Here is a 22,475-nt window from a genome sequence, read left to right as displayed (position 1 = left end):
GTAAGAGAGATGTTTGTTTGTCTGTGTCTGTGTGTCGCCATTTTTCTCAGAGATGGCTGAACGGTACTTCGTAAAACTTTCAGAGGTTCCTCATGAGTGCTGAGGAGTGTTTTAGGCAAAAACATTTTTTTTTTAATTTTGAAATTAAATTTTTTTTTTAATTCTAAATGCCAACAGGATTAGAACAGCATCAGGCAACACTGAGGCAAAATATTCTGTGGTCTGAGGAGACGAAAATTGAACTCTTTGGCCTGAATCCAAAACGCTACGTCTGGCATAAACAGAGCAGAGCTAATCACCCATCTTGCACCATCCCAACCATGAAGCATGGTGTTTGCAGCATCATGCTATGGGGATGCTTTTCAGTGGCAGGAAATGGGAGACTTGTAAGGATATAGGGAACAATGAATGGAAATTAAAAAAAGGCAAATCCTTGAGGAGAACCTGCTTCAGAGTGCAAAAGACCTTTGACTGTGTTGAAGATTTACGTTCCAACACAATGACCCCAAGTCTACAGCCAAAGCAACACTGGAATGACTTCAGAACAATAACGTGAAAACCCTTGAGTATCTCAGCAAAAGCCCAGACTTTAATCCCATTGAGAATCTGTGGAAAGACTTGAAGATTTGCTGTTCACCGACACTCCCCATCCAACTTGACAGAGCTTGAGCAAATCTGCAAGGAAGAATGGGAGAAAATCCCCAAATCCAGATGTGCAAAGCTGATACAGACATACCCAAGAAGACTTGAAACTGTAATCACTGCTAAAGGTGCTTCTTCAAAGTATTGACTCAGGGGGTTGAATACATATTGACTCAAGATATTTTGGCTTTTCATTTTTAATTAATTTGAAAAAATTTCTAAAAAAAATGTTTTCACTTTGTCATTATGGGGTATTTTGTGAAGACAGGTGACAATTTTTTATTTTTATTTTAATCCATTTTAAATTCAGGGTGTAACACAACAAAATGTGACAAAAGTCAATGGGTGAATACTTTTCTGAAGCCACTGAAGCAAATCTCGATTGGTCGAATGACACATGGGCTTGAGCTTGTGCACCCATATTTACCTCTTCCCACGAAGGTTGATGGAGGTTATGTTTTTACACCTGTTTGTCTGTTTGTTTGTCTGTGATCAGGATATCTCAAAAAGTTATGGACGGATTGGGATGAAGTGTGGTGGACAGGTTGGGTGTGTGACTATGACGAATTGATTGGATTTTGGTGAATATCTGGATCTGGATACTATACACAATCCCTGTTGCTGACCCTCCAATCAACTGTGGTCCACCTTCGCTTGTGGAAACGTGGGCTGCGGTGAACCGGTTGAAACATGGCAAAGCTCCAGGGATCTGTGGCATCCATGCTGAACTTCTCAAGGCTGGTGGAAATGCTGCACTCGTGTCGTTGCATGCAGTTTTGTGCTCTGCCTGGAACACAGGCATCATCCCAACTGATTGGAAGAGGGGCCTTGTTGTTCCGCTCTGGAAAGGGAAGGGTGATCGCCAAGACTGCAACAACTACCGAGGGGTGACGCTGCTCTCAGTGCCGGGCAAGGTCTTTGCTCGGATAATTCTTGATAGGGTTCGCCACCATCTGCTTGAGCACCAGCGTCCAGAGCAGTCAGGATTTACACCAAAGAGGTCAACGATTGACCGTATCCTTGCTCTTCGTGTCCTCACCGAACGCAGACGAGAGTTTCGACAGGGGCTGCTTGCAGCCTTTGTTGATCTCTGTAAAGCATTCGATTCAGTGAATCGGGATGTCCTCTGGAGGATTATTGGTCTTCGTGGGGTGCCACCAACACTGATCGATCTGATGTCTGAACTCTACTCTGGTACTGAGAGTGCTGTGAAGTGTGGTGGTACCATCTCTGACTTATTTCCAGTTGTTACTGGAGTTCGTCAGGGGTGTGTACTGGCCCCCACACTTTTCAGCACTTGTATGGACTGGATTTTAGGGAGGATGTCGGAAAGGTCAAGCTGCAGTGCATCATTTGGGAATGTCAAGATCTCGGACCTTGATTTTGCAGATGATGCAGTCATCTTTGCGGAGACTTTAGATATCCTTTTGGGCCCTCGAGGTGCTGAATGAGGAGTCGGAGCCACTGGGATTACTGGTTTCTTTGGTCAAGACTAAGATCCAGGCTTTCAATGACATCTTGGATGCTGCTGTCTTGTCTGTGTCTGTTTGTGGTGAGGATGTTGAAGTCGTGGAGAGATTCACTTACCTTGGCAGTGATATTCATGTCTCTGCTGGCTGTGAGTCAGAAGTCAATAGACATCTGGGTCGGGCCTGGGGAGTCATGGATTCACTGGATCATGGGGTGTGGCGCTGCCGGTACCTGTGCAGGAGGATGAAAGTCCGAGTCTTCAGGTCCTTGGTGCTTCCAGTCTTGCTCTATGGATGCGCGACTTGGACTCTGACCAAGGATCTGAGACGGAGACTTAATTCCTTTGGTACCAGGTCTCTTCGGAGAATCCTTGGCTGTCGCTGGTCAGATTTTGTGTCCAACGAGCGGTTGCTGAGAGAGACTCGGATGAGATTTGTTACCTGCATGGGCCGTGAGCGTCAGTTGCGGCTGTATGGACATGTGGCTCGTTTTCCTAACGCTGATCCTGCTCACCAGATTATCTCAGCGAGGGAGTCTCGTGAGTGGAGGAGGCAAATGGGCGGACCACGTGCCTCGTGGTTGCAGCAGGTTGACCATCATCTCAAGGAGATGGGGATTGGCCTGGCATCTGCCTGGGGGAAGGCCGGACGGAGGCCAATGGAGTACCGGTGGAAAGTGGACGCAGCAACGCGCTGTTCTGGCACATGCTGTTCTGGCTTATATTGCTTTGATATATATATATATATATATATATATATATATATATATATATATATATATATATATATATATATATATATATATATATATATATATATATATATATATATATATATATATATATATATATATATATATATATATATATATATATATATATATATATATATATATATATATATATATATATATATATATATATATATATATATATATATATATACACACATCAAAAAGTTGTGGACGAGTTATGACAAAACAAGGTGGATGAGTTGGTTAAGTGACATTAACAAGGCAATTAGATATTTGTTCAGGTACAGATGCAGATCTGACCTATCAGTGGAATACAAAATGTAAAATGTTCAGTCTTGTGGAGGTATGCACTCTACTGAGTGCTGTTCTCATACAGAATGAAATTGGATCGTCTTAATGTGGTCTCTGACAAGGAAATTATGTACAATTACATACGATACAAGCGAGCGAAAAATTACTCACCCCAAACAAATGCAATGCGAGTCTAAGGTGTGTGTGAGCGATCACTCGCCATTCATGACCAACTCTGATGTGTCTTCATAATGTGGCTGTCTTTCTTCAAAGTAAACTTCACTTTCACCTGCTCCGCAAGCCCCAGCAACCTACCCAGTCCCACTACTCCGCGGACGGATAAAGTAAAGCCTTATGACTGTGCTCCGATATAATAATTACAACTCTGATAACTGCCGGACCCACCCAAAACTGCTCTCAACCAGGGGCATGGCCAGAGGCTCCAAGAGACCAGTTAATCAATCTGCACATGGTTGTGAGGTAAGAAAAGCCAAGGGGAAGGGACAGAACAGTCAGTACCGAGAGGTGAGGTGACTTGGTTAAGGGAGCGGAGAGCAGCTCAGAGTGCACATTCGGTGGATGAGAGAGAGGTCATGTGGAGCCCAACGAATGGACGTGGCAGGCCCAGAGAGAGATGGGACTCAGCCAAGTACATGTACCGAGAGGCTGTGGTTACCAGACGCGACGCAGCCAGACATGTCTTCCCGCCAAGGACTCACCATCTTGCTCTCCCTCACCCCAGTTAACACTGACCTTACGGAGGCATTGCGTGGGGACTAGGTTTCTTTCTTTTGTTGTCTCGTGACCTCCCCGTCGCAATCTTTGTGGTGTGAATGGTTTAAGATAACGAATAAGCTGTTGAGATATTGTGAGTATAGAGGATTGTAAATGTGTGCCTCTTTTTGTTCTCCCTATCCCTCATTGCTTGGTTTTATTATTCATTAAACCTGTTTCTCACCACTGGAGTGTTGGCCTGGTGCACGGTTCCCAATTTGACAATTATAACCATAGCGTGAGTTAAACTCACGGCTATAAGAGATTTGGTACAAAGCCCTCGGTACGAGGTGATAAAATTGTGACACTGACATCACACAGCCCCCAATCCTTTTCAAAACCCCAAAAAATTAACATAGGTGGGAGAGTGCAGGCAGTGGTGAGGGTGTAGGCAGTGGTGAGGGTGCAGCAATGGAGAATGGTAGGAATGAGGAATGGAAGATGTTTTTGTTGGTGATGAGACAATTAAATTTGTAGATTCTTCATTCTGCAGGAAGGGTCGCAGACATGCAGTGAAGTTCTGTGCAGTTTTAAAGGAGCAGGAGTTAGGGACATTGAAGGAAGGATAAATGACATCGTATCGGGTCACGGAAGGAAGAGGTTGGTTGTGGTACACCAAGGAACAAATTATTTCGGGAAAGTTTACTCAGAGGTATTGAAAACTAGATACAGGATATTGGGTAAGTGGCTGAAACCAGAAGGTTATGAGGTCATGTTTTCTGGGATTATCCCAAGATTAGGAAACGATATAGAAATTATGAGCAGAACGATGGATGTCAACCAATGTCTGGAAGCATGGTGTAGGGAGGAAGGTTTTACATTTAAGAAACAGTGGGAATCATTTCAGGGACAAAGGGAGTGTTTCTGGAATGATGGCCGTATGTTAAATAGAAAGGGGGCAGCAAGGTTTGCAGTGGGAATTGAGGAAGGAATTCAGGCTTTTTTTAGGTCAGTGGAGGGTTGGGAAGCTCTGAACAAAGGAACTGATGATGTAATAGTGATGAGTAAGGCCAGGCAAGAAATTACAATTTCAAGAAGGGAAAAGTTAGATATTCTATACCAATGCCAGGAATTTAAATAATTTGATTATATGTATATGTGGGAAAACTACATATCCAGACCAGGAATCAAATCCAGGTCCTCTGGTGGACTACACCAGTGTTCTGCCATCTGAGCTACCTGGGTGACCACATTTAGATGCCACTCTCTTTCGCCCGCTGCTTCCGGGGCACCTGCACAGTTCAACAGAGGACCTGCGTTCGATTCCTGGTCTGGGCATGCAGATTTCCCACATATACATATATTCTTTGTTTCCTGATCATTTATAATTGTGAAATAAGATGGAAGAGCTTGAGGCCAAAGTAGATAGCAAGAAGTGCGATATTGTTGCAGTGAATGAGACATGGTTTAATGAGGAGAGTAATTGGAGGACAAGATGAGAAGGTTACAAGGAGTATCAGTGTGATAGTAAGGAGAGAATAGGAGGAGGAGCAGCAATCTGGGTAAAGGACAGCATTGCATCAAGAGAAAGGGGTGACATCAAGGAAGGAATAAATGTTGAGGATTCTGTGTGGGTCGAGATTAGAGATTGTAAAAACAGTAAGATACTGGTAGGATGCTTTTATAAGGCTCCGGGTGTGAAGGAAGAGGAGGAAGGAGGAGTACATGAATAATTCAAAAGGAGCATGTGGTCAGGGAAGGGTATTGATTATGGAGGATTTTAACTTGCCAGGGATAGATTGGGTGGAGGAACAGGGAAAGGACAGAGCGGATGAGGATTTCCTAGTTTTAGTCCAGGACTGCTTTTTAACGCAGTTTGTAGAGAAGCCCATGAGGGGGAGTGCAGTGTTAGACCTCCTTTTAAGTAACAATCACAATTTGGTGGAGGAAGTGGAGCATTTAGGAGCAAGTGACCATAACATTGTGTGTGCAAAGATTCTGCGAAGGGTTAGAGTTCAGGATAGTAGGGTATGGCTATTAGATTTGGGGAAGGCAAACTTTGAGGGTATGAGGAGAGAGTTGGGTGATGTAGATTGGGAGACTCAAACAACAGGACAATGAGCATCAGAGAAATGGGAAACCTTTCAGGACTAAATGTGTGGAGTGCAGAGTAAGTACGTTCCAATGAGGTGTAAAACTAGAAACAGAAAGAGGCCGGGGTGGTTGAGCAGTGAGATAAGGAACACTATTAAGGAGAAGCAGAAGGCATTCATCAAGAAGTTCAGTCCTGGACTTATTATGTCGGGGATTGCCTGGACACTCCGTTGGCTCAATGCAACATCAATCCTCAAAACAATCCACCATGATAGAACTTATGAACCGATAAATTACCAACCAGTCATTTGTGGAGAATTCCCCCTCATCCAATGACCCTCATTAAACGATGGGACATCATCAATGAACAAGAAAAATGAGAGACTCCAAAAGTGTCCATTTGTCATTCTTTTCTGGCAGCCCAACTCAAAATTAGTTTAAGTTACGAACTTGGTTGAAACACGAATCTACTGCATTTTATCGTGGGAAGGTGCAAACTGATCGAAATTTTAATAGCTCGAAAGGATTCCACGAAAAGTACGCAAAACTGCCTTCCTTTGTTAAGGAATAGGAAGGAACCACTGGGGTGGGCGGGACTACGACTGTCAATCATCCTGAATGGGGTGGGGCTGCTGGACACATTTGTTCAAGGGCCAATGAGACTGACGTGGCTGTGGTTGAAGGTGAAACATTATCAGGACTGTTCGTGCAGAGCAGTCCACGAGGCCAGTCGACAGCAACAACACAAACACACGTTTCCTTCAAGTAATGTACGTCCTCTTTAGAATGTTCGATCATCGATAAAGTATGTACAGTACCAATACAATGTGAGCACATCGATAAAGTTTGCACTACAACATTTATAACTCGGTAGTAGAACATCTTTATAATGTACAAAGCTCACTCAGTTCATGTCTGTGTGTCACAAGATGTCTATCAATTACATACTCATTGAACGTCAGTTGCACACTGACTGCACGTACGTATATTAATTATGTATTTTTGGAATGTACCTTTCGAATCTATCGACCCTTTCGACTGCTGAGACCACTTAGACCTTTGAAGACCCTTCAGACCCCCAAAACTCTAAGCCCCTTTAAAACCCCTAAAACCCCTAAGACCCCCAATGCCTTGAAGACCTCTAAGACTGTTTAGGGCCCAAAGACACCGAAGACCCCTTCATAACCCAAAGACTCATAAGACCCTTAATTCCCTTAAGACCCTTAAGATCCAGAAGACCCTTTAAGACCATTCAGACCCCTAAGACTCTCTGGAACCCAAAGACCCATAAAACCCTTCATACCCATCAGACCCTTGAAGAACAGGAGGATCCTTTAAGATCCTTGAAGAACCTTGAAAACCCCTAAAATCTCTCAGTCCATTTCGACCACAAAGACCCGTTAGAACCCAAAGACCCATAAGAACCTTAAAGATGCCCGACCCTTAAGACCCCCAAAAGACCTAAGACCCTTTAAAAACCCCAAAGACCCCTTATACACCTGATACCTTTAAGACCCTGAAGACCTCTCAGACGGTTTATACCCCAAAGACCTGTAGGACTTCTCAGACCCTTTAGAACTCAAAGACTCAAAAGACTATTAATACTCCCAGGACCTTAAAGACCCCTAAGCCTCTTAATATTTCCAAGACCCTGAAGACCTTTTAAAACTCGCAGACCATCAAGACCATTGAAGACCCCCTAAGATCGTTCCATTCTCACGTTCTTGCGGGGTTGACAGGAGAAGTTTTAGTCCAAGTTTTTCAGGAACCAGCTGGCCAGGCCGAACGTTTGACTGAGTAGTTTTTGGCAGGAATTTGTAATTTGTTCATGATGCCGGCGATAGCTCACCTACTCTTCGCAAAGAACAACGTGGGATCTTTAACGTCCACCAACTAATTCCGGCAGACGTGACATCCAGTTTAACGTCCTTGCGAGGGACGACACACACATTCATGAATCACCACCGTTCCTGTTCAACACCAGGACGACAGTTTATAGCTGTGTCGGGATTCGAACCAAGCTCGACGGCTTAGTGTGTTTACCTCTCGGCTCTAGAAATGTAACCATTGTATAGTAATAGTATTTTGATGATGTTTCACCATGAATTTTTTCTCGCTTGGATTTATGAGAGCTGGATGACTGGTTGGATGATTGATCATGCTGTACTCATACCAGGAAACATTGGGACAGGAAATGGCCACTTGGCTCATGCCTTGCTATTCAAGATCCCAGCACTCCCATCTACTTGCAGCAATTTTTCCAAGGTGAATGGGGACACACTGCCCAGTGGCCTATTCGTGTTTTCAAAAGGTATTGTGTGATCTTTGACGCCTACATGCGAAAGGTTTATGGGATAGCCTGCTTTATATACCCATCCATGATACAATGCCCACAGTTTTAACTTTGACCCGACACAATTGGGGATTGAACCCAGATTATGCTCCATGGAAAGCATGTTTTAAAATCATGAACTATCTACCCCAAAGCAGCTTTATGTAGCATGGGGATTCAGATTCAGATTCTGCTAAAATATGAAGTTCAGGAACCGCTCATGGAAAAACAATTAACTGCATCATCTATCTATAATTCCAGCAGTGTGTGTGTGTGTGTGTGTGTGTGTGTGTGTGTGTGTGTGTGTGTGTGTGTGTGTGTGTGTGTGTGTGTGTGTGTGTGTGTGTGTGTGTGTGTGTGTGTGTGTGTGTGAGAGATAGAGATAGAGATAGAGATAGAGATAGAGATAGAGATAGAGATAGAGATAGATGTTTCTCGACAACCACTGGTACGATCTGATTGAAACTTTCCAGTTGTATTGCTGGGGACCTGAGTATGTGCCTTTTCAAGCTTTGATATTAATCGGACAAGTGGTTCCCAAGTTATGGCCATTTATTTACCAAACCAATGACAGTCACGTCACGTGCTATGACGTCACGATTGACGTCACAAATCTTTATTTTTTTGCACGTACGGCCACGCACTAGTATGTCTCAATATTGGACGTGCAAACATCAACATTGAATACACAAAATATGAAACACAAATGGTAAAAAGAAGGAAACGGATTCGAAACCGAGAAAAGGTAAACAAAACCTAACAAGGCTAAATAATTAGCGAAAGCTTCCGTTGCAGTGAGTCACAATGACGAGACAAACGTGCGATTGTTACGATACTGACGGTTTCGTTGCCAAGGAAGTGACGAAACCAACATGGCGGCGCGCACGGCATTATGGGATATTAGACTTTAAAAAAGTGAACCAAAACGATATGGTTTGGTAACATTTGTATTCAGCCATGGAGCATTGTTAGTTCATATACTCTTTGATAGTAAATATTTTAATTCCGTTTTTTCCTGTTCACGAATCATTTGGAGATATTTTTAAAACTGATTTTTACACGTGGCAAACGTCATGACGTTTTAACCGATACGCACGACGTAAAAGTTGTACGATGTTGAGATTTGTAATATGTATGCTTCAATATGGATTTATAATATAAAAGTTTTCCTGTGGAGGTTAAGAATGTATTTTTTTTTATTCACCCGGAAGTGTTTGATTGTGCGAGCGTTTCCGGTTGGTGCGGTGAGTTCGTGGTCTTCTTGTGCTGATCTGAAGGATTTCTTTTTGCCTTCCCCCTCTTTTCCTGAACCACACGGTATTATATTTTTTGTGATTGTAGTTGTCATCTAGATTTTTTTTTCCCTACTTCGCTTTTAATTGATGTCAGATTTGTAGTTATTTTCATGTTATTTTGGTGCCTCGAACCACGTTTCGTATTCCGAATCGCAAATGCATGACCGATTGAGGATTTGTGGATCTGTTTGGCGAGATGTCGAGGGTTGAGGTGGGATGTGATGGGAAGGGGGGGTAGAGGGGGTGGTGGGAAGGGGGGGTAGAGGGGTGGTGGAGAGGGGGAGAGGGGGTAGAGGGGGTGGTGGAGAGGGGGGTAGAGAGGGGGGTAGAGGGGGTGGTGGAGAGGGGGTAGAGGGGGGTAGAGGGGGTGGTGGAGAGGGGGTAGAGGGGGTGGTGGAGAGGGGGGTAGAGTGGGTGGTGGAGAGGGGGTAGAGGGGGTGGTGGAGAGGGGGGTAGAGGGGGTGGTGTAGAGGGGGGGTAGAGGGGGTGGTGTAGAGGGGGTAGAGGGGGTGGTGTAGAGGTGTAGAGGGGTGGTGGAGAGGTGGGTAGAGGGGGTGGTGGAGAGGTGGGTAGAGGGGGTGGTGGAGAGGGGGTAGAGGGGGTGGTGGAGAGGGGAGGTAGAGGGGGTGGTGGGGAGGTAGAGGGGGTGGTGGAGAGGGGAGGTAGATGGGGTGGTGGAGAGGGGAGGTAGAGGGGGTGGTGGAGAGGGGAGGTAGAGGGGGTGGTGGAGAGGGGGTGGTGGAGAGGGGGAGGTAGAGGGGGTGGTGGAGAGGGGGAGGTAGAGGGGGTGGTGGAGAGGGGGAGGTAGAGGGGTGGTGGAGAGGGGGAGGTAGAGGGGGTGGTGGAGAGGGGGAGGTAGAGGGGGAGGTGGAGGGGGTGGTGGAGAGGGGGTGGTGGAGAGGGGGTGGTGGAGAGGGGGAGGTAGAGGGGGTGGTGGAGAGGGGAGGTAGAGGGGGTGGTGGAGAGGGGAGGTAGAGGGAGTGGTGGAGAGGGGGAGGTAGAGAGGGAGTGGTGGAGAGGGGAGGTAGAGAGGGGGTGGTGGAGAGGGGGGGTAGAGAGGGGAGGTAGAGAGGGGGTGGTGGAGAGGGGAGGTAGAGGGAGTGGTGGAGAGGGGGTGGTGGAGAGGGGAGGTAGAGGGGGAGGTAGAGGGGGTAGTGGAGAGGGGAGGTAGAGGGGGTGGTGGAGAGGGGAGGTAGAGGGGGTGGTGGAGAGGGGGAGGTAGAGGGGGTGGTGGAGAGGGGGAGGTAGAGGGGGTGGTGGGTAGAGGGGGTGGTGGAGGTAGAGAGGTTGGGGAGTAGAGGAGGTGGTGGGGGATAGAGGGGGTGGTGGGGGTCAAGGGGGTGTTGGGAATGGGGGGGTAGAGGGGAGGGTGAGGGGTGGGGGAGTGGGGGTCCACGATCATGAACAGGTCGCCACTCCAACATAGGATACTCAAATGACTCATTCTTTCCAGTAAGCTGGTCCCCATTTTGCGGACCTGGGGAAGATGACAGGCTGAGTCAATCCCCTTTGTCTTATTTTAACAGCACAACAGTTGCTCGAACTTCGGACCTGAAGATGTTGATCCAGTCACCTTAACCGTTAAGCCAACACCAGAATCTTGGTAGTTACTATGGGGAGTGAGTGGAAAACTTTGTGCGATTGGGATTGGTGCCTTGTTTGGGCAAGCATGGGTTTTGCAAACTATCCCAAGTAGATTTCCTTCAGTCGGATTGGCCATTCCTGTGATGTTGAAGTGAATGTCGAGATAGCAAACCGCCTCCCTTTGAGCTACCTGCATCCATCAAGGCTTTCAGGACTGGTACAGTGGTTGCAGGTGAGATGAGACGAAATGCGTTGGTGCCTCATGATAGATCTCTGATGAACGAATCCTTAGATATGCCAATATTAGCAAGGATGTTTTGCCAGATTTCAAGTGATGAAGCCATTTGCAGGCCCAGGCAATCGGCGTGAGATAAACGCATCACCCCTTTGGCACTCGGGTAACATTGAAAACTCGGTGAAGCTCTTCGTTAACGTGCTTCTTCGAAACCTATTGTTGGAAGAGTCACATGAAGCAGAGGAATAGAAAAGGGTTTGAGGGAAATGGTAACCATCGAGCAGGGAAATTGCTTCATTGGCAGAGGTCCGGGTGCATTGGCAGAGGTCCAGCCATGATTTCCTATCGCAACGGATTAGTTTAATGGGACAACTTGAAAGGTAGGATGACAAATATTTTACACGGGTAATGGAAGGCAAAATGAGTAGAAGTTTTAAAATTGAGCACTTGAATGCGAAAACTCTTTTTAGTGTTTTTATTTGGGGGGAGGAGGGGGTTGGGTGGGGTGTTTGTTGAATTTGGGTGGAGTAATCTTTGTAACGTATTATTTCTGCAGGCCGACGATGAAGGGCAAGAAAAAGAAGGTAAACGAGGCTGTGCGAGTTGCAGAAAAAGCTGCAGCAGATACTGCTGAAGTGGAAGAATTGGCATCAGGCTTCGGGAGGCTTCAAAAGCATGGAGTGCACATTAAAGGAAGATGGAAGTCTCTGCCAATCACTGCAGATTTGCTGGACATTGATAATATGAGCGGTTTTGTATGTATGGAAGAGCTAACCGACTACTCGGTGGTCTCTCAGATGTTTCTCAAAGCCGAGGAAAGTGGGAACGGTGATTTATCTCTGAGAAAATCCGCGAAGAAAAGAAAATATGAGCAGAGTCTTGACAGGCAGCCAATTGAAAGTGAGAAGATTGAGGAACAGAACGAGAAGATGTCGGAGGCAAGATCGCTGAGCAATATTGAAGGTGGAGTAAAAAAAAAAAAACGGAAGAGAAATAAACGTAAACAGAAGGCTCTTCCTGCAAAGGAAAGTGGCAATCAACGTGCTGATGGTTCGTGGACCGCCAAAGCTCTCGTCGTTGCAAAGAAAGGCTCCGAGGAGCAGATGGAGAGGTCATCATGGGAAGGCCTTTGTGTACCAGAACCAGTGCTCCAGGCGCTATTGGAACTGGGTTTCTCGCAGCCGACAGCAATACAAGCTCTCGCGCTCCCAGCGGCAATCCGAGACATGCGTGATGTTCTTGGAGCGGCAGAGACCGGTGGGTGGTTATCCCGCTTGCTCGAAGCTAAAAGTGGGCTCAAGCATTTGGTTGAGTTTGTCTGTCCACAAGCGTCAGTTTATGATCGAGCAACAAACTTCATGTCAATTGAATGATATATTTTGAACATTAATCGCGAAACAAACCTGTAGTTTAGCTTTAAATACGACCCGATCAGCACATGTCATAGAGAGCTGAGATAATTTTTTTTAGCTCACCTGGAATGTAGTTCTGGGGAGCCGCTGGGATGGCACATCCTCCGTCCGTCCGTTCACAAGTACTTACAACTTCTCTGAAATGACACATGCGATTTCGATGAAACTTTACCACAATGTTCATCACCTTGTATGTACCAAAGTTTGTTCATGGCATTAACAAAAATCAGGCCTGAAGAGGGTCTACGGGGGTCCCCCCCCCTAAAATATGCATTTGCTTTCTTCTCAGAAACTACACACAAAATTCCTAAGAAACTTGATTACCACCTTTATCACCCGTGATGTACTAAAGTTTGTTCACAGCATTAACAATAAATCCGTAGGTATTTACTTTCTTCCTCATTACATATGTTGTTATGTGGGTCATCCATGCCTACCAGTGGTTCCCTGGTTATCTTATCTAGCCGCAATCAGGTGAGCGCCCAGGGGTATTGCCCCTATATTTTTACTCTGTGTACCTGTCTGGCAGTCAAAGAAGATTAAAAATCATTCCAAACAGGAAAATTTGTTTTTTGGGACTTATAATAAAGGACATAAACAGCAGGCATGAATAATAATTAATGTGACATGTTAAATGAGGTGGTGTAAAAGATGCTGCATCAATGGCGGTAAACTTCCAAAAGTTTTTTTTTTCTACGACCTTTAAAATCTTTCGTTTATTTGAGTGAATTATACACTTGACACTAGAACACAAATTGCCTCCTTGGCACTTTTAAAAACCTGTTCAGCAGTAGAAACAAAATATTGCAGCATTTTACGTCATCACAACCAATCAACAAGGACAAATGTGTCCAAGAGCCGCATCATAAAGGTTTTGTCTTCACCAGAACAAGAAGAAGAACAACGCGGAGCTCTCTTAGAGCCAGCGTTCGCAACGCGACGTGGCTAAAAATGCCACTCAAACCCCACCCATGTCCTTGTTTCTCAACGTTGTATGGGGTACCGTGTTCGATGAACTCCCTCGTTACCCTTGCAGAAGGATTCGGAGAGGGCATTGCATTTGGGTCCATTTGTTTGTTTGTCCGCACAGAAATTTCGTGTTTTTCTCTGTAACCGCTTGGCGGATTGAGAGGAAATGTTCACCATTCGTGCAACTACTCATGTAGAATGTTTCAATGATAATTATGATGTCATAGGTAACGTGGTGTGGCAGCGATATTGGAAAAACTTTGGATCCCAGCATCTCTGAGGGCTCATCTCAAAATTTTGAGGGCTCATCTCAGGATGAAATGGTCCACAAAATGTTTTTGATGACGTCATCGGTCACGTGATTCGGCAGCCATATTGTTTTTTTTCAACCTTCAAAAATCTTCTCTGAAATGGCTGAAAAGATCGAGGCGAAGCTTTACACATATGACCGCCTATCCATGAGGAACAAAAGTCACACATATGATGTTATAGGTCACATGGTTTGGCAGTCATATTGGATTCACCTGAAAACCTATAAAAATACACCACTCAAAAGAAGTCTTGGTGAGGGTTTGCAATCTCTGATTGCTCTTTTTCCTTGTTTGTATTGTCCTCTGGAACTTGAACGCCGTAATGAGATCTGCAACTGTTTGTTTACGCACTCGCCTATACATCTTTTCATTTGCTTATCGTTGGTTGTTAACTATTGTCGCTTATTGCCCACTAATTTATATGGGAAGTTGCACATTTGGGGTTTGGTTATAATGTTGCAAATTTTGCTTTGTATTGCTGGAACAAATCCCTCCAGGCCTTTAAGACTGCTGCCTATCACCACCTCGTGATTTTCCAAAACCCACTCTTGAGTGCATCCCTTGTCTTCCCTCTCATTTACCCTTCACTAATTGTAGTGCATCTGCAGGTGCGTTTTTGTCCTCTCCACTTTATCCCTTTTCTTTGTTTCCTTGAGCCTCAATATCTGTAGGGAAGTAAATATCTGAAATATTGTACTGTTGTTAAACCACTACTTTTGTATCTCTTACTATCTCATGTTGACGTTGCACTTGCTCATAAATTACTCTTCTAAACCCCAATGGTATTCTTTACACAGGTAGTGGGAAAACCCTTGCTTACGGAATCCCAGTGATCCAGCGTATCCTCGAGTGGCAGGAAGCTCGCCTGACCAAAAACTCAGAGAGTCAAAAGGAGCCAAATGATGAGTTGGAGATCAGAGATTCCGGGGAAGATGGTGTCGAGTTGCGAAAGAATGTTGTGTCAGGCTTTGAAGATGAACCCAAGATGCCAGATGATGAAACGGTGGTTCACGGTACGTCCACGCCTCTCCTCGCCCTTGTTGTGGCTCCAACCCGAGAGCTTGCAGTGCAAGTGAAGCACCACTTGGATGCGGTGGCGAAACACACAGGTATGACTTGCTGTACATTGGCATCCTAATTGATGAATCGTACCTGGCAAGCAGTTCTTTGTAAAAATTACATAAACTTTCAAGTTGACAAAGCAATTGGTTTGGTGAAAAAAAATGTGATTGGAAGTTGTGATGGAAGAAAGTAGTGCGAGTGCGTCAGAACAAGAGAATGTAGAGGTGAGAATGAGAATAAGACTATGAGACGAAATTAAGCGGACATGGGAGAAAGCACACCTTTGTCACTTTGTTCCGTACAAAGTTAATGCAAAAACGTATTTAGATCTAGATCAGAAAATAAAATGATCAACATATTCATTTCTTTTGAGGGTGAAAAACAGGGGTGCAGTTAATACACGGACGTGGTTTATACACTGGAAAATACGGTGTAGATATACAGGTGAACAGGAGGGAAGACATGGTTATGAATCAATTTATTTATATAATCCTAGCCACCTGGGTTTAATTGATTATGTGAGAGCTGATTGGTTATTTCCTCCATTCACAAGTGAGAGACATGAGTGGGTCTTTGTTTGTCATTTATATATTGACTGCTTTTGACATTTTCACATGGTACATGCTTGGGAGCCTCATTGGTATGCATTTCTCACTGCGCTGTTGCTGATGATTCGCCAATAAGTGATGAAACCGGTCCAGTAATATTGGGATTCACATGTGTGTACTATTTGTGAATGTCTTTGCAGCTGTGGAGGAACTCCTGGGAAGGGTTTGAAACGGCAGAGAACTTACCTTGGGTAGCCTTTCATGGTTGCTTTATGCAGCTTCTTTGGCGAGAAGAGCATGGGAGGAGTCTATCTGTATATGTATATATATATATATATATATATATATATATATATATATATATATATATATATATATATATATATATATATATATATATATATATATATATATATATATATATATATATACATGTATATATATTCGAGGTAATGAGGCATCACACAGACTCTATGTGCTCTCCAGGCATTCGTACTGCAGTGGTTGTGGGTGGTATGGCAGTGCCCAAGCAGCAGAGAGTGCTGAATCAACACCCTGAGGTGGTTGTTGGTACACCTGGACGTCTTTGGCAGCTCATTAACGAGGGGCATCCCCACCTTTCCACATTTACCCAACTCAGGTATGTACGGTACTTGTGTAGGTAACTCCATCTTCAGCCTCATTGCCTGATAACTGTTTGCCAGTTTGTAGTCGCTTGTTACAGGTGGGTTTTAAATTTTAGTAGGGGGAGGATTGGTTTGGGGGGGGGGGTGGTGAGGAGTGGCTGTAAACTTGGATGAAGGAAGTAAAGGGGTATGAGACGTGAGAGAAGAGTGATAGGTGTTAGGGAATTTGGGGGTGTTATTTAGGATACGAGGTGACCGGGCGTAGTGGCGTGCGCCTGTAATCCGGCTACTCGGAGGCTTGGGGTGAAGGATCGCTTGAGGACGGGAGCTCTGCGCTGGGCCGCGCTATGAGAAGGTGTAGGGCAGCCCGGAATCATGGCGAAACCCAATCCATATCCCTGTGTCGTAAGAGGCGACCAGAAGGGTGGTCCAAAAACAGCAAAAAAAAAAAAAAAATTCAGATGTTGTCTCCACAAGACTTAAATTATTCCACTATGATTCCATAACGTGCATAAAATTTTTTAAGTTGATCGGAGGTGATTTAGAGGTCGCTCCATATGATGACTTTTAGTTTCATGAGTTGGTTAAATTAGTCTATGGTCAGGTACGATTACGGGTACTTCTGGATGTCCGAGGTGGAAATGGGGTGCATTTTCAAACTCTAAGAAATGACTGCAGCGACATTAAATTCACTACCATTTCGAAAATATGACCTAAAACAAGATTTATCATTACTGGAGTTGAGTAACTAATCCGACTCATTTCGATATTTTCTAATCTATAATTAATTTGTTGTCCGTCTAAACATTTCTTGGAGTAAATCGACCCCACTGAGTTCGAAAATGCAGTCCATTTTCACCTCGGAAGTTCAGAAGTGTACGAATTCACATCTCACCATACCCTAATTTTTCAATCGATAGAATTACAAACTATTAGAATATTTCGTCTCATTTACCAAATACCATTATCATCTCCGCCTCTATTGCTGTCTCCACTCCCGCCTGAACTTATTTCTAGCCGGCCCAACATGCAGTGTTTTAGATTCAATGATTCACGAAAAATATGTTGGTTATTTATTTAGTTATTATATTAAATTAGCAACCCAGTTGCCTAGCAACGGCCGAAAAACCTCTAAATGTGGGGGTATTTTAACGAAAAAACAATCTGCAGCATTAACCCTTGAAGCTAGAATCATGAATTTTCTTGTGCTTAATCCTCAGGTCATTCCCCCATCGAACGGGCCCATCACGTCAGGTTCTATTGGGTAGGCCACTACCCATGTCTGCCTACCAGCTTGTATGTATGTCTGTTCGGTCCAGTGCTCCGTTAATACAATGGCAATTTCGATGAAACTTGGTTGGTAGGTTCATACCATGACCCAGTTGTGTGCAAATGAGAACGGTTGCTATGGAGCCATCCGTTGCCTAGCAACGGACCTTTGAAATTTTCAAAAAAATCTCAAATTTTTTTTTTTAGAAAATCAAAAATCGGGCCACGAGCGACTGTGGGCAGTACATTCAGCCATATTGTCAAAAATTTCCATCCAGATCCTATGAAAACTGTCGGAGAAGATAGACTTTGAATGAACCCTGGTCGAAAACAATAAAAAAACGAAGTTCGTTATATCTCAGAGACCGAGTCAGATATACATGAAACTGGTATGGTAGGTTCATGGTATGTCCTAGTTATGTGTGAGAAAGAACCGTTGCTATGGACCCCTCCGTTTCCTAGCAACGGCCAAAAAAACCTCCAAATGTGGGCGTATTTTAACTTAAAAACAATCTTCAGCATTAACCCTTGAAGCTAGAATCATGAATTTTCTTGTGCTTAATCCTCAGGTCATTCCCCATCGAATGGGCCCATCGCGTCAGGTTCTATCTCTTATAGTTTCCAAATGGCAGTCCTGAAACTGACTACCCATGTCCGCCTACCGGCTTGTTTGTCTGTCTGTTTACGCACATTGTGCTAACGCTGACCACAGACACTACCTTGTGGTAGCCAGTATTATACATTAATTACACAATGTAACAAAGATTTTGTTTGAGTGAATTTTTTGGTTGTTTGTCTTTTATTAGGTCGTAAGAATGAAGAAAATTCATATCTTTCATGTCGCTAATCGTTATTAAGGAAATGACATATTTTTTGAAAAATAACAAAAAATTGCATATTTACATAAGAAAATTGCAGAAAAATGTCTTTGAACATAAATGAAACTATACAACAGCGTTGAAACATACAGGGATATGCTAATCAGAAGTAAAATATTAGCATACTACATATTCGATAAGACTTTATTGAAAACACACAGATTTTCTGCTCTTTCTTCGGTGAAGAGGCTGGGTTTCTCGGACCAAACCCCAGACGTAGTCGCCCATCGTACGCTCATTATACTGGCCCTGGTAGCGCTTCTCAAATTCCATCACATCTTGGTGGAAGCGCTCACCATGCTCTTCGGAGTAGTCTCCCATATTGGATTTTTAAAAATCCAAATGGGAATGCATCGTGTGCAATTTCAGGGACATTCTGCAACCCATCTCCTTGTAGGACTTGAGAAGATTGTCGACCAGTTCGCGTTAGTTTTCTTCCTTGTTGTTACCCAAGAAGCCCTGAACAACCGCAACGAAGCTGTGCCAGGCATGTTTCTCCGGTGCCAACAACTTTCCGGAGAACTCTGGGTCCTTCATTAGCTTTTTAATTTGCGGCCCAACGAACACCCCTGCCTTTATTTTTGCCTCCGACAACTTCGGAAATACCGCTTCCAAATGCTTGAAGGCAGCGGACTCGTGATCTAGTGCCTTCACAAATTGCTTTATGAGCCCCAGCTTGATGTGGAGGGGTGGCATCAAGATCTTCTCCTGCTCAACCAGCGGTTGCCACTTCACGTTCTTCTCGCCAATGACAAAGCCCGTTCTTGATGGCCAGTCCTTCGTTTCATAATGTCTCGCTGTAGCTCGGCTATCCCAGTAGCAGAGGAAACATCGATGTTTTGTGAAGCCGCCTTGCAAACCTGTCAAAAAGCCAATCATCTTAAAGTCTCCAATCACTTCCCAATCATGTTCTTCATGCTTCACATTCTCATAGCCTTCCTTTAGCTGAACAGAGTGGGCGATAGGGATGCTTGGGTACTTGTTACCATTGTGCAACAGCACCGCCTTCAAGCTTCTAGTTGAGCTGTCCACGAACAGTCGCCAGTTGCTGGGATCATACGGGAATTCAATTTCTTCAAACAAGCCGTTGATGTCGTGACAATAACACACTTTCTCATCCAGTGTGAAATACTGAGAGAATATGTCATGACGTTGTCTCTGTTTTGTTACCCGATAGTTCTCGTCCAACAACTTCCACTGTTTCAACCTGGATGTCAGTAATTCTGCTTTTGATTTGGTGAGTCCTAGGTCCCTGATAAGATCCTTGAGCTCCGCTTGGTTAGGGAAATGCGGAATAGCCGGGGTATCATCTGCAACAAAGACATCGTCGTGGGCATCTTCTGTTTCCCTGCTGGAACTTGTGCAAGCATCTTTCGTGATCACCGGAGGAGGGTTGGGAACTGGAATCTCCTCACAATGCATCACCGGACGAAGAGATGATGGCAGATTGGGGTAGTCGAACACATCCGTCTTCTTTCCCCTGCGGTGACATGTCACTACCACCATACAAAAGTAGCAGTTGTTTGAGTGATCTGTTGGTTCCCGCCAGATTCTTGGCACGCCAAACTTCAGTTTTCGTTTCTCCCCTCTGTACCACGACTCCAGAGTGGACCGACAGCTTCCGCAAACCACGTGTGGCGCCCAACTCTTGTCCTGGTCCCCTAATTGAACTCCAAAGTACGCCTTGTAAGCCGAACAGAAGAGGTTCCCTTCAATGATGGTGTACTTGACTGACTTGACATTCAGAAAGACTCCGCAGACATAGCAGAAGTTATCAGGATTATGCTTGCAGGAACCTCAAGCAGAAGCCATCATGAGACAACATCTGTTAAATAAATAGTTTAGATAAAATAAATAGTTTAGTTAAATAAATAGAAATAAAAGAACAAATATAATAAGACGAGTTGAAGGGAAAGAACGGAAACAAAATGTAACATATATCAAATGACTACTTGAATGAATCATATAAATTATACTCAAATAACCGACTTGAAAAAATCATATTTTTTTTCAAAATATTTTCTAAGTCACAAAACGATCAACAGTATGCTATGTTTTACTTCTGATTAGCATATCCCTGTATGTTTCAACACTGTTGTATAGTTTCATTAATGTTCAAATACATTGTTCTGCAATTTTCTTATGTAAATATACAATTTTTTTGTTATTTTTCAAAAAATCTGTGTCATTTCCTTAACGATTCGCGACATAAAATATATGCTTTTTCTTCATTCTTACGACCTAATCAAAGATAAACAACCAAAAAATTCACTCAAACAAACTTTTTATCTTGCCAAAACAAAGTTTTTGCAAGATATGTTAGTCAGCTTGTATGTTTTTTTTAATTTTTTTTATTTGTTTGTTTGTCTGTAATCACGTATAAAAAATATTGCAGAGCACAGTTATCATTGGAAATTTTTGTAACTTCGCATATCAGAGGCCTATAGAGGTCCCTTTCAGTGCACAAAATTTTGAAGGTCAATGTCAAAGGTCAAGGTCACTTTGTCGCAAATCAGGGGAGTCGACGAAACCCTTATTTTTTGAGTAATTTTGATCGGATCGTCTTCAAACTTCATGGGAATATAGTTCATGGTCTGGCGCTCAGCTGATTAATTTTTGGTGGCGATTGGCCTTGACCTTCATGGTTAGCACCTGAGGTCAAACATATTTGACCCCAAGGTCAAATTTTCAAGTTTTGGGAACCATATCGTGTAGTACCTCAAATTGAACACCTCGATGAGTGCTTTCTAGATATGTCAAGCTTGAGACATTATGACGTCATTTGGTGACGTTATGAGGCAAAAGCATATTTTTCATGGTTACTCTGTAGAACGATTCTCATCGGAATCTCTCATCGACAGATATTCCTCAAGGAGTCGCTCCTGGTGGATAGCAGCTCTGTTCACCTCAGTGTGACTTTAAAGAAGTCACATGTGGTCACCTTTTGGCAAGATACGGGTCACCCTGCGGGTGACATTGTTTTTATTTTATTTTTGTTACATTGTGTTATCTTTGTTTTGTTTTTTTTCAACTGAGTACAAGGAATCACAAGGAGTCTAGACATAGGAGGAGGCTATTCTGCCCATTGTGCTTGTGCCACATCAACATTGGACCAATTTACATAAAAAGAAAATGCAAAATGTTGCCTTTTTTTGGTATTTTTTTTTGCTTTCTGGGAGGCGGTGGGAGGGTGTGGGCAAAGGCCGTTCTTTGGTGAGAAATGCCCAACATCAACCACACGCCACCCCTTGACGAGACACCCACAAACAATGCACTCGTATGCTGATGACTCGACATTACATTCCACCATTACATGATGACTCGACATTGGTGTCTTTCCCTTCTGCCCCATCTTCCCTCACTCTATCTACATCTCGTTTCATCACAGCCACCTCTTTAAATTCGGATTTGGACAAGATCTCCCAGTGGGGCAAATGCAATCAATTTAAGTTTAATGTTTCTAAAACTCAATTTCTTCTCTCCTCTCTCTCAAACTCCTTTCAACTCTCCAATCTCCTTTGAAAGCTCTACAATTACACCACGTGATACAATAAACCTACTAGTTATCACTCTAACATCTAATTTATCCTGGAATCCACACATTACGCAAATAGCTAAGTCTGCCTCAAAGAAATCAGGAGTCCTGTTCAGATGTCGAAGATTCTTCTCCTCTGAACAATTGCTCCAACGATAAAAAGGATTGATTTGTCCTTGTATAGAGTACTGCTCTCACATCTGGGGAGGTTCCAGCTCCACATACATACTGGACAGAATTGAATCCAAAGTTATTCGACTTGTCAACTCCACCAATGTGACCTCAAAACTCGACCCACTCAAATTATGCCGCATAGTCGGCTCTCTTTCTCTTTTCTACAGATATTACTTTGGTTTCTACTCGCAAGAACTTGCTGCTTCTGTACCTCCACCATTAGCGAGACCAAGGAATACTCGACAAGCTAATACATCACATGATTATTGTGTGGCCATTTG

The 22,475-nt window shown here is 43.8% G+C and overlaps 1 protein-coding gene across 3 annotated transcripts in view; it reads left to right on the top strand.

Annotated features, from left to right (window-relative positions):
* Positions 1 to 22,475, top strand: part of DDX24 (DEAD-box helicase 24) — a 55,458-nt gene that overhangs the window by 11,001 nt on the left and 21,982 nt on the right. The window contains exons 1-4 of one of the 3 annotated variants that reach the window (XM_085851331.1): positions 9,419 to 9,540; positions 11,967 to 12,667; positions 14,900 to 15,211; positions 16,199 to 16,352. In XM_085851331.1, coding sequence (XP_085707457.1) covers positions 11,974 to 12,667; positions 14,900 to 15,211; positions 16,199 to 16,352 — 1,160 coding nt within the window. In that variant the 5' untranslated portion in view covers positions 9,419 to 9,540; positions 11,967 to 11,973. Of the gene's footprint in view, positions 1 to 9,418; positions 9,614 to 11,966; positions 12,668 to 14,899; positions 15,212 to 16,198; positions 16,353 to 22,475 lie in introns of those variants that run through there. The other 2 variants (XM_085851330.1, XM_085851332.1) reach the window with 2 other exon arrangements.

Source organism: Eptatretus burgeri, chromosome 13 (genome assembly GCF_056783735.1).
Source record: "Eptatretus burgeri isolate ZD-2024b chromosome 13, Ebu_testis_v1, whole genome shotgun sequence".
Lineage (NCBI taxonomy): Eukaryota > Metazoa > Chordata > Myxini > Myxiniformes > Myxinidae > Eptatretus > Eptatretus burgeri.
The sequence above is the reverse complement of the archived record's forward strand: the minus strand, read 5'-3'. Positions and strand labels throughout refer to the sequence as shown.